General features: G+C 46.7%; 1 protein-coding gene and 1 pseudogene across 2 annotated transcripts in view; one reads left to right on the top strand and one right to left on the bottom strand.

Moving 5' to 3' along the window:
- MGAT5 (alpha-1,6-mannosylglycoprotein 6-beta-N-acetylglucosaminyltransferase) overlaps positions 1-12,602 on the top strand; it is a 335,937-nt gene that overhangs the window by 287,602 nt on the left and 35,733 nt on the right. For both annotated transcript variants that reach the window (XM_044242594.1, XM_044242593.1), the window contains 2 exons: positions 1,075-1,224; positions 10,741-10,887. In XM_044242594.1, the coding sequence (XP_044098529.1) occupies positions 1,075-1,224; positions 10,741-10,887 (297 nt within the window). The remainder of the gene's footprint in view (positions 1-1,074; positions 1,225-10,740; positions 10,888-12,602) is intronic.
- LOC122903745 lies at positions 9,033-9,118 on the bottom strand (annotated as a pseudogene).

The raw sequence follows: 12,602 nt of genomic DNA, 5'->3' as shown, positions 1-12,602 counted from the left end.
CATGTCCTGAGTCCGGCTCAGGACACTGTGAGGACGTGCTGCCACCCTCCCCCCCCCCATTCCCTGAGCTCCATGGCTGCTGGTGCCACACCCCTGCATCCCTTGTGGTCTTTACTCATAGAATTGGCTACTAATACATTTCCCTGGAGTGTGTGAAAACGGGCTTAGAATGAGAAAAAAACTTGTCCCATTTTTCTACAACTGGAAAACATTACAGAACTTGAATCTTTCAAGTTTCAAAAAGAAAAAAAAAAGAAAGAAAAGAAAAAGCAACCTCCAAAATCCAGCTTGTGCTACTTAGTCACACAGAAACGTGAAGAGGAAGGGAAAGTGAGTCGCTTCCGCTTCACAGGTGGTTTTGATTTAGAAAATGTGCCTTGAAATTTGGTACAGAAAAGGGATTTTGTTTTGCTTCTAATAAAAATAAAACTACTTTTGAATGGTTCAGGGTTCATCAAGGTATACGTTTAATCTTTTTTCCATTTTTGTCTACCTGGATATGCTCATTATCTTGCCAGCTGCCAAGTCAATCAGCGTACATTGTGGGAAACTCTCGTCTCCCCTCATCCCAAGTAGGTGGGATCCAGTTCTGACAACATGCGTTAATCATCACTAGAAATACTGGCAAGAGCCGGGGATGTTTGCATTCCTCGGGGACAGCTTAGCTTCTCCAGATAAATATTCTAGTCCAACTGACTGCCTTCTCTGGGTTTTCCTTCCCCAAACTTCCTCCCCCATAAGGCAGAGGAGCCAAATGCAAAGTGTTGGGTCCCTGGTAATTTACAAAGCGAGGATAATACTTTAAAACAATTGGCCTTGAGCTATCATTGGTATTCAGTGATATATTGCTACATAAAAGTTCCTTCCTGCAGAATTGTACAGCAGCTGGATGACTGTGTTTGCCCTCCAAATCCAGTCAGATTACTTTTGAAAGAATTATTACGGGTTGGACTGCCACATTCCTGCAATCTCTATATTAAGAACTCTGTCTCTGTGGCCTCCAGCTATGAGGCAGGTTGTTACAAGAATGAAAAGGGGGAAAAAAAATGCCTTTCCTTTGTGTCCCCTCTTTAGAATAAGAAAATCTATCTGGACATTATTCACACCTACATGGAAGTGCATGCGACTGTGTACGGCTCCAGCACAAAGAATATTCCCAGTTATGTGAAAAACCATGGTATCCTCAGTGGACGAGACCTGCAATTTCTGCTCCGAGAAACCAAGGTAGGTTTTCAGGGATTGTGTAAGAACCGGTCACTGATGTTGTTTACAGTTTGTTTCCATTGGTGTTACAAATGGGATAAGAATCTCTCATGTTGTCTTTTCAATGCTATAGAAGCTCGTTAGGTCATTTCCGGGCAGTGGTTTTCTAGATCAGCCGTGGTTGTAAAGTTAATTGTGGAAGGACGTTGCCAAGGTTTACAACTTACTTACCAAGGACCCACGCTGTGTCAAGCAAGGCTCTGGGGATCTGGTGGCAAGCAGAAAATGTAAGGCCCTCTCTCGAAGGTCAGACCTCATCATCAAGCAGCGACTTTCACATAAGCTTGCCTGGGGTGCTTGGCTCCCCCACCTCCCCAGTAGCTCTATTCAAGGAATTGGCCCCAAACTGGCTTTTCCTCACACCTCCTCATTCAGAAAGTTCGCAGTGGACACTGAAGAAGTTCAGACAAGGGGAGGGTCTCTTTGGGCTTAAGGTGCAGGGAAGGCACCGTGAAAGATTTGGAGGTGGGCAGTGGGCAGGGCATGCCTGGCGTCAGGAGAGATGAGGGAGGGTCACGTGGTGCAGGCAGAGCAAGACACATTCAGGAGGGAGCCACAAACCCCCCAGCTGCTCTGTTGCTGGGAAAGAGTGGGAGGAAACCTCTGGTAAGGGGCTGAAGGGCTGATTGTCACAGACGTAGACACACTGCAGACCCCATGGGGTAGCTAGCTGGGGGATCCACTGATGGAGAACTGTTTGAGTCACGTGATGACTGCATCGTCTTGACCCAGTGCCTGCAATTCTGCCACAAAAGTACCAAATGACGTTAGGGGACTTGCAAACAGACTCGAGTTTGGCTTTGAAGAGCCAGACGTGGTGCAAGGGATATTAGAGTGAAGAAAGCAAGTGTGATCCCTTCCTTAAGTAAGGGACAGGGCAGCTTGTTGTCGACAATGACTGTCTCAGTTCTGGGCCCTGCCTGGTGGGGTTTTCCATGGAAGGTCAGGGGAAGGCCGAGTTGGGGAGAAGCTCTGTGGCTTACGAGAGATTTCTCATTATTGTGTGACACTGGGATTTGGGAAAGTGTATTCACACCTGCCCTGACTGATTCTCACAACAGCCCAGAGAGGTGGGTGGGGAAGGTGCTATTGTTGTTAAGGTCATGGTCACCAGGAGAAAGTAGGCTAGAGTGTTCGGCTGGCCCACAGTCACTCACTTTGCCTGGGAGGCAACCCTAACTCATGATTGACTGATTGATTGATCTTACTTTTTACAAATTAAAGCTCTGCTGGGCCCTTAAAGGCAATATCCTCATGAATAAACACCCAGACTGGAGAATGCTTAGTGGACACTCACCAGCCAACAGAATATGTACCTCCTTTCTGCCTCAGTTTCTCCATGTGTGATTGCATTTGATTATTTCTACCTCCAGGTCATTTGGTGATGCCATGAATAAAATAGTCGGGTAAATTATTTTTCTCCTTAGCCAAAGATCTGGTTTGTGGTACTTAAGATCTCTTTTTTCCTTTGCAAGGTCATCTCTAATCCAATGACTGTTCACGGCAACCCAGAAGGGAAGTGTGCTCCCCAGTTTGTACTCTTGGCTTCCCATTCTTTTTCTGTCTCAGGATGACATTTTAGAATCGCTAGAATGTCCGGGCCCTTTAGTGGCAGTGCTATTTTTTGCCATTTGCCTCATTTTACTTTTCCCCACATCAGATGGTGGGAAAAGCTCGAGATCCTTTAAAATTACATTTGGCAGCGCTGGTTTTCAACAGCGTGTCATTACTGTCTCGCGCAGTCCTATTAACCCCGCCTCGTGAATGTCTTACTCAGCCTTGGAAATTTTAAAAGAACCCTTACTTCCCCTACCATCCACTTACCCTGTCAGAGGGCAGGAAATAGGCCGAAGCTGAGGCCCCTGGTGTCCCAGGGAGGGAAAGAGAAGAGACACGTGATGTCCGAGCCGTGAGTGGGAGGCTGCATGACAGCCGGGGACCGCGGCCTGAATTTTGAGTGTGAGGGGCATGTATTTATCCTTGAGAAACTGGTGCCCTCACAGGCTATCACTGATCCCATTTCGTATTGCCTCTTCATCTGCCTGGAATGTATTAAAGCACTCCGAGTGGAATTATGGCTAAAACAGTCAGCAAATACGATGAAAATGAGGCCATGTATTGCAGAATCTCCCCTCATACCTAGAACACAGCAGCAGGCGCTCAAATGAATGGAGCTTGGGCTTTGAAATAATGACACTAAAGACCAGTCAGGCTTTGCGTTTATAACCCTTTCTGCCTCTGACTCCTTCCTCTGCGTCTCGGAGCAATTTAAAAGCGATTTATTCCAATCCACGTTGAAAGTGGAGAACTGGAGATACAGGGAAGCAGACGTCGGTAGAATGAATGGGATCGGCACACCCAGACTCACCGGAGAGGGAAGCGAGTCTGGTGCTCCTTCAGGTTCGGAGACAGGTGGAACTGATTGATGCGCGATCAGCTCCTCACTCATTAGTTTGCTTTACGAGCCGTCTTGGAAGCCCTGCACCCAGGCCCAGGAAACCCCGTGCTCGGCAGCATTTCGCCCCGGCGTGCCGTAAGGGCCCACGTGTCGTTAGCTGACTCCAGCCGCAGGGAGCCTCCGAAGATGGAGGAATTCAGCGTGACCCTAAAATTGGGGCTAAAAGAGCCAGGAAGTTGTTGAATCTGAAAGACTCTTCTAATAAGCATATACATTTGTATGAATTAATTATTTATCAGAGGACCATGGACAAGGCTCTCAGTCTAACCGACTCCAGGAGTACAGTTGAAGCCTGCACTGGGTGGCCTGTTTTTATTTGGAAGTTAAGTCCTCCTCTCTTTTAATGTCTTTTCTTTCTTCTCCTTCCTGATTTTAACCTCTTCCTGCCCAGCTCCCCACCTCCCACGGCCCTGCCGGTCTTAACACAGGAAGCTCCTTATAGAAGGGGCATTCCCATCCTACGCTAGATAGGACGAGCATTCAGGGTGAGGCAGAACAGGTACCTCCCTTTCTACAGTAAAAGTTGAGAGCAAGTTTTGGCTGCAGAAAACAAGCAGGGAAAGCTGCTGCTGTTCATGCTGTTGCTGTACTTTTCGCTGCCCCAGCCTCTGACCTATCACCCTCCAGCACTCTGGGGGCGCTGGTGGGGGGGTCATGACAGCTCTGCTGCCCTACCATGGCAGCTCATCAGCTCAGCAGTGGGACTCACCTGGCAGCCTGGGCAGGGTTGGATATACAGTATAGATTGTCCCTGTTCCATCCAACCCCATGTCTGACTCCCCATCAACTATCACTTTTCCCATGAGCTTGGATGCAGATGAGCAATCTCTCAAAAATCTATGGCTTGAGGTGGCCACCGGCCATGGAACCAGACTTATGCAGCTCCATGATGGGAGAGAGGCTTTGCCTATTCTGTTTACAGGTACATTTTCAATGCCTAGAACAGTGCCTGGCTTGTAGAAGGCCTTCAGATAATTATGTAAAGAATGAAGGAAAGAGTCAGGATGAAATCCATTAGCCATCTGGGATCTTGGGACCATGCCTATGAGTGATTTCTTGCTTTGCTCATGAATCACGCACCCAAATCGCCAAGATTTCCACAGCAAGCAACACCGTCCTTCTGACAGCCCGTGCCCGCCTCTCCACCGTATTGCCCACGCATCACACAAGTGCCGTCTGTGGGAGGGAGCCCAGGCGCTTGCGTACTGATGGAGCAATCCACCTTCCATCTTCCTTTTCAGGCATGGAAATGTGTGCCCTCGGATAGTCAAGGAGGCTTCATCCTCGTGGCCAATACCTAAAGTTACTCTTATTCCAGCCAGATGGGGAAAAAAAAATGGGGGTCAATATGTACTCCTCTCTCCCTCTTCCCTTCCCACATACGTGTGTAGAATGCAGAGTGTATGGCGAAGTACTTCAGTAACTTCTCTGACTTCAGGAACAAAAGCACATCTGCACACTCAAATACACACAATACCACCAGGCCTTACTCCAGGCGGTTTTGCTACAGGGATGACAAAGGCAGTGGTGCCCACCAGTGTTACACAGATGTGGTAGAGGAGGCAAACAGTTAAACAGGGGACCTATCACAATGTGAAAAGAACACAGGTAGAAGTAGTAATCATAAATAAGTGGGATACCAGTGTCAAACTTCTATGATGCTGTAAGCAGGGTCAATCGTTTAGTTGTGCAAAATGTTGCCCTGTGAATTCTGAAATCCCTTAAATAAGAGCAGAAGGTTGCTCTGGAGGACAGGAGCCAATTATCAGCCATATTTCAACATGGTGCATTTGTGTTATGGTAGCATGCATGATCACAGGGATTTATTAAAGTACTTCTGGCTGTTTTCTCTAACCCTTCTCTGTGCCCTCTCCATGAGTTATCTCTTGTTACAAGAGCCCTCTGTCCTTGGTACTGTGGGAGCCCATCCTCAGTGCAATGGTGAATTGGCCTATTGGGCTGCCTCACACCATAGTAGTAAACAGTTCGTGCTGGGCAGCTAAAGATGGTCTGCATCTACAGTCAGAAACTTATCCAAATATTTCTCTTAGCCACCCCCCATCTCCAACTTAATGCATTTATAATGCAAATTGCAGTGCATGGGATTTTGAACTGGCATTTCCAAATGACCAAAGTGGGTGAATTTCTGGTCTTGGTATAGTTGTTGGTGTTGTGTTTTTATTTCTGAAAGACCACTTGGGAGCCTACCCAGTGAGCTGATCGCTAAGAAATAGCCTTTGACATAGCTGCCGATTCTGACAACCTTCAGGCACTTAAACATACTTGGTTTGTATCATGGTCTTGTCTCCTTTAAACCTTCTAGCTCTTTATAAGAGAATCTTGTAGCTTAGATTGGCAACCCATGAGAGGGTATTTAGCCAACCTGAATGGGAGAGATTTGGGCCACTATTCTTTTCCTTCAAGCACTGAATGCAGAAGGGCAGACATGTGTCCAGATAGAGACTTTTTAGGCTGTATGAAAGCATCACCTCTCAGAAGAATATATTTCCTCCATATTCACCTACCATATGGATTCTGTTTAAAGCTATGATAATTCTTTTTAAAGTTACATTACCAAAAATAAGGGGATTCCCAATCATTGTATGAAGAAAAAACAAGGCTTAGTAATAGTACGTGGCTCATGGGACTGGCTTTTCCACAAGGCAGCCACCATAAACCCTGTCTTCTCACTCTTCTGATGGATGTTCCTCACCCTTTTTTTTTTATTCCAGGTACTTTATAGAATAGTGCAAACTCTTAAATACACATGCAGGTGCCAAACATCTTGCAAAGCCCATAACCACAACTCACGCACACCTAAGCTCTAGCTAAACAATACAAGGTCATATGTGTGTGCAGCTGCATGAAGTTGGATCTGGATTCTGACTCTTGCTCAGTGAACATTAACTTCAGTGCCAAACCTTAGAATGCATCATTTCCATGAAATATCTCATTTAATCCTCATAGCAGCCTCATGAAATAAAGCACAATTTTACAAGTGACAAGACAGTTTAGAGAGCTTGTGTTACCTTGACTAAGGTCCCATAGCTGGGGAGAATACATTATGAATGGACCTCCGCTAAGAGTTTCCCACAGTTCTAGAACTAGGAAGTGAGGCCATCCGGATTTGAACTTTGGTCAGCCTGAGTTTAGACCCTGTGCTGTCAGTTACCACATTGCCCTGATCACTTGATACCAGTATTCAATTTATTGGATAAGCTAAGATTGATTCATTGCTCAAACTCCCTCCTGAGCCACTCCACCAATTTTAGCCAGTTCACGCTAGTCAGAAAAGCTTATGTTGAGCGTGTGTCTTTTATTTTGGATCATCTTGACATTCCCCATCAAGAGTGACTGGAAACTGGCCACATTCATGTGGTGTCTTCCTAAGAACCACTTTTATCCATTTTGAAAGGATTCCTTGTTACCTGCTCCAATTAGGTGTTTAGAACAGTTCTGTTTTTCCCTTTCACACAGGGTAAGACTCCAAGTGGTTTTACTGAGCTGTTGGTGGACATCCAGGAACGTCCCAATCCTGTGCCGTGAATAAAATCTGTGGTGCTTCATCTGTTTTCTGTTGCTTCATATTAGTTCAGACATTTAATTGTAGAACATGTAATCCTGGGTTTAGAAATGCTTACTGATGGGGAGGAATTGCATTCATGACAATGTTCCATCATCTGGAATATCCTCATTCTATTCGGGGCTTCTGAAGGCCAGATGAGGTATAAATAAAATGGGCCCAATTTCCTCTTAAAAAGTGAAGCCTCGGGGCGCCTGGGTGGCTCAGTGGGTTAAAGCCTCTGCCTTCGGCTCAGGTCATGATCCCAGGGTCCTGGGATCGAGCCCCGCATCGGGCTCTCTGCTCAGCAGGGAGCCTGCTTTCCCCTTCTCTCTCTACCTGCCTCTCTGCCTACTTGTAATCTCTGTCAAATACATAAATAAAATATTAAAAAAAAAAGTGAAGCCTCTGCTTGAATGCATTCTTGTGATGCCCCCATGCTAAGGACATCTGTAAGTAGCACAGTGTTAGGGAAGCTGGGGTCTAGGAGGGGAGGCAATTTAGTGTGGTTAATGCACCGGTGTATGCCAAGACCATGGCACTCAGCAGTTGACAGGCTCCTCTTTGCTGGTGAGGAGCTCTCTCTGCCTGCCCTTTTTGTGATTCAAACCTCAAGTGTGCTATTTGACCTTAATATGTCTGCTCCATTATAATGTCACAGGTAATGAGTACACAGGAAGGAAGAAAAAATTGCTTATTGACAGAAGTGACAAAGAACCGTTATTTTGGTGTTTCTGAGTTGTGCATTTCCTGCAATCCTCATTAGTTTGACAAGGAAACCCATTGCCAAGAAATTGTATGGTATTTGCTTTAGCTTCATCCTCTGATTGTGAGGCTTTGGAGAGTTAACCCAAAATGTTTGTTTTCTGGGTACTGAGATGTTTCAATGCCAGCAGGGCAGCCGAGATGGTGCAAATTGTTATTCAGATATAATTAAACCTAGGTCACATTCAAGTCCATTAAGCAACAGCCTCAAATCCTTTTAATTAATGGGTTCAGATTGGTTGGTCTGAAGGAGCTAATTAAATTTTTTCCAGTATTTTCTACTTAAATAGATAATCATTGTGCATTCTGCATTTCCTCCAAAGTTCTTGGCAATTTAAGGTTGATGAAGGTATCAGCACTTGATGGCAGGCCCTGATTTTCAGAGGTCAGGACACATTGTGGGCTCCAGGTCTCTGGTGAAACCCACAGAGCCCCCCATCTGCATTTTCTTGCACCTTTCTTCTCAGAGTCAAAAGGATCTGGAAGCCCTGTGCTCTCCTGCAACCTGAGAGAGGTCATCTTTCCCCTGGAGAGCCTGCATATCCTCCCCAAAATCTGAGAGGGAGGGCAGATCACAGAGCTCAAAAGCCTGAAGGATAGCAACCCTGGATTCTTCATATTTAATAAGGCTGTGTTGTGTTGGCACAAGTTCTTCCCACTCTTGCCTTCCATTTCCTCTGGGGCTGTCAGGCATCCTCCCCCACCCCCACCCCTGAGCTGCATGCTGGGGCCACACCCTATATACTTACATTCTCTCTGATAATCTCACTCCTTTCAGCTCCTTGAGAAGAATAAGATCCAGGGGCACCTGGGTGGCTCCTCCAGTTAAGAGTCCAACTCTTGATTTCCTCTCAGGTCATGAGATCAGGGTCCTGGGATTGAGCCCCAGGTGGGAAGTCTATTTGAAATTCTCTCTTCCCCCCTCCTTCTGCCCTCCTATGCACTCTCTCTCTTCCCCGCCCTTCTCCCCCATCTCTCTCTCAAATAAATAAGTAAATAAAACTTTTAATTAGCAATAATCGCGCCTCGGATAAACCTCATTGGCTACGATACTGCCACTGTGCAAAGCTAAATAAAACTTTGTAAGATCCAGAAACAGGACCTCCACATGGTGGTAGAAATGGCCCTTATATTTTCCATCTCCCAAGCTCCTGCCACTGTGGTATTCCTCACCCACCTCTCTAGTGGTTCTGCCCGAGGGACAGTGTGCCCCCAGCTGGCAGTGGGAGGCTGGCAGTATATTTGGTCATCTCAAAGTTTACAGGAAATGAAAAGTTATTCCTCCAAAACAAAGGTTAAGCGTGCTGTTTTGTGCAAAAGAATATACAGTCACAGGACAGGGAGTCTAACCAGAAAACCAGGGATTTTGGTTTCTTATCCCAGAAAAATCCCTGTGGGAGCTACAATATGTCCAGCTTAGGCCATGCTCAGTGTTCAGTCCCACAACTGAGTGCCCAGCCCAAACTTCCTGCATCTCTCCGTGGTGCCAGGGAACCTAGCAGCTGGGACTCAGGTCTCTCCACGTGGAACCATTCTAAGTAACTGTTCCATTTAGGCAGCTGCAAAGACATCGTCGATAGGGAGGGGGCCCAGGCCTGTCGTGTATCCAGTTCACCAATAGCCTTCACTCTTGGGGCCTGGCTGCGTGGGTGTTCCTCAGCGTGATGGCAGAAGGCAACGGTGCCCTGGGGCCCCATTATCCTTCGGTGATAGATGTGCCTTCGCTGAGTGATCTCAGCCTTGGCTCCTCGGTGCGGTAGGGAGAGCTCACACCTCCCCAAGCCCAGACTTGGATCCCGCCATTGAGAGCTTCCAGCCCTCCAGCACTGTGAAAGGTCCCAAGGGGAGGAGCTGCACTGAGGCATTTCCCTGAGATGCTGTTTCAGTTTTGGACCCAGGAATCATTGCCAGTGAGCTGCAGCAAGGCCCCTTTGTCCCAGGGGTTGGGAGCTCTTTGGGCCTGCATGAGGACTTGGAGAGTGTGTTTTTGCTGCCATCTATTGTCTGCCGTGGGGATCGCGCGTGGTGTGCTTGCTGAGGAGGGAAGCCACTCAGTACCCTCTCCCCTCCACTGAGGGGAGAGATAAAAACAAAGTTGTTGGTTTCCCCCAGTGAAAATCCCATTATGAAAACCTGTGTTTACTGACCTACCATCATTTTAAAGCAGCTTCATTTGAACTGTAATCAAACCGCCAAGTGACCTTTCTGTTCTGCACCCCTCCCCAACCCCCAGCATCCCTGAAAGGGCCTGTTGTTCCTTTGGTTCAATGAAGAAACCTTCTGTTTAGTTAAGCAAGTGTTTTTCCAGTCATGTCTCCTGGTGAGTTACAGAAAGATTATTGTTGGGTCTTGGTTTTTGTTGTTGTTTTTTTATCCTTTTAATACCCCCGCCTTCTTAACCCCCTCAACTGCCCACCTCCCCTGCCATCCTCCCACTCTTATTTCTTTACTTTTTTTTTCCCCAGAGGAGGAGAACATAATGATCTGAGCAGCTTCATGAGCCCATAAAGGTCCCTGGTCCTGTTTCTCAGTTCCTAATGTGAGGTGCCTCCTCTTCACCCCACCTCCCAGAGTCTGGGAACCTTCCAGAGGCTCTGAGGCTTCCACATGGAGCACAGAATAACCCCCTGTGAGCCAAGGATACCAGTTCTGATTGACGTGTTTATATATGGTGTGCTTTTCTGTCTTACAGCTGTTCGTTGGACTCGGGTTCCCTTACGAGGGCCCCGCTCCCCTGGAGGCCATTGCAAATGGATGTGCTTTTCTGAATCCCAAGTTCAGCCCACCCAAAAGCAGCAAGAACACAGACTTTTTCATTGGCAAGCCAACTCTCAGAGAGGTAAGCATCTATAAAAACCCCTTCTACTTTTAACAGTACAAATACTAGCTACTTACTGAATGGTGCGAGCCCATTCGAACCTCATAGCCTTGAACAGTAGGTATCGTCAACGTCATTTAATGTAGCTGGGTGGAAGGAATGGGGGTGGGCAGGAGCTCAGGGAGGAATGGCCGATGCCATCTCCTAACTCACCTAACTAGATGATGGCACAGCCAAGACTTGCCTCTACTTCTGTTTGCCCTTCTACAAACTGCGACATCTTTTCACTCTGCCTCAGCTCTCTCCTAATTCACACAGACCTCTCCAACCATCTCAGTGGCTGAGCTCTGACTTTTTGAATGTCTGAAGTTTATGGAATAAGGCAATCCACTGGCTAACAGGCATTTTTGAAGAACATGTTTTCCACGGTGGGCTCTGGGGAATAGAGTGTGTGCCATAGGGTCCTTCGCTGTCAACCTTGAGAGACAAGACATCTGATGGGCTACTGAAGTCCCATGCCTGGTAGTTTTGGCCACCATCAGTGGGCACCATCCCGAGAAGTAATCCTGCCATCACTCGAACTGTTGGCAGAAGCCTTATTTGAATTGCTTTCAGAGATCCTCTTAAAAAATCCACAGCGGGTGATGAATCACCACTGAAGGCAGTTGGATTCGATTCGGGGCAATCAACAAGTCATTTAGAGCATGTGGGCGATCACGCTGGTGTTTCTGTATCTAGTCAGAAGCAGGTGCGTGCAAGAAACGCAGAGATCGACCTTCTTCTCAGTTCTGTGGCTCTATGGGCTGCTCCCCAAGAGGAAGCCTTTCGGAGCTGGCATCCTGGCAGTACCCCTGTCATCCAGGGCCTTCCCCTGGGGGACGACACACGTCAGCACCCATGATGTAGCTTCAGTATAGCAGCGCCGTGATTAAAGCGGACAGTTTTCAATTCTCCTTTTAAACCTTTCTGGGTCGATTCTCCTGAACACCCCCCTCACCCCAAAAACAGCATGAAATGCATTTTCCTTGATCATTCTTCACTGATCAGTCAGAGATCTTGCCCATGTATGGAGCTGATTATTTTGAGAGTTATTTCTTCTGACTCTCCCTGCCTCTGGCAAAAGGGCCAAAGGAGGTAGAGGGAGAGATTGAGATCCAGTAGATAATCCTCCAAAGAACAATCTATGGGCCACACAACCTCTGAGAAGGGGTAACTGTGTGTGTGTTGACCCACATGCTTGCTTTTCCTTCTGCTAATATAATACACTTGAATTCTTCCCTTTGGGAAGTTGTTCCTTTTGGGGAAGTCATTCCTCAGCAGTACTTAATGCACACCTGTGTGCCAGGTGCTGGGGAGGCTCCAGGGCACAGAGCAGAAGGGTTCAGCCTGGCACCAAAGAGCTTATTCTTTAGAATGATCTGAAGATATGTTCTCCGGCGGTGAGAACATCTCAGTTTAGAAATCTCTGGTCTGCCGTCCTGACTTCTTTGAGACTTTTAGGTTAGAGTTCAGGTTAGAAAATTTGGGTCAGTAAACCACCCCTGCTTTTTAAGTTAGGTGTAAGAAATCTCTGAAGTTTTACTGCTCACATTGTGATAGCTACTTGTAATTTTCTTTTTTTTTTATACTTGTATTGTGATTAAATATACATAATTTAAAATTTAATATTTTAACCATTTTAAGTGTATGGTTCGCTGGGATTAAGTATATTCCCAGTCCTGTATAACCATAACCAC

Source organism: Neovison vison, chromosome 3, assembly GCF_020171115.1.
Source record: "Neovison vison isolate M4711 chromosome 3, ASM_NN_V1, whole genome shotgun sequence".
In the NCBI taxonomy this organism is placed as follows: Eukaryota; Metazoa; Chordata; class Mammalia; order Carnivora; family Mustelidae; genus Neogale; species Neogale vison.
The sequence above is the reverse complement of the archived record's forward strand: the minus strand, read 5'-3'. Positions and strand labels throughout refer to the sequence as shown.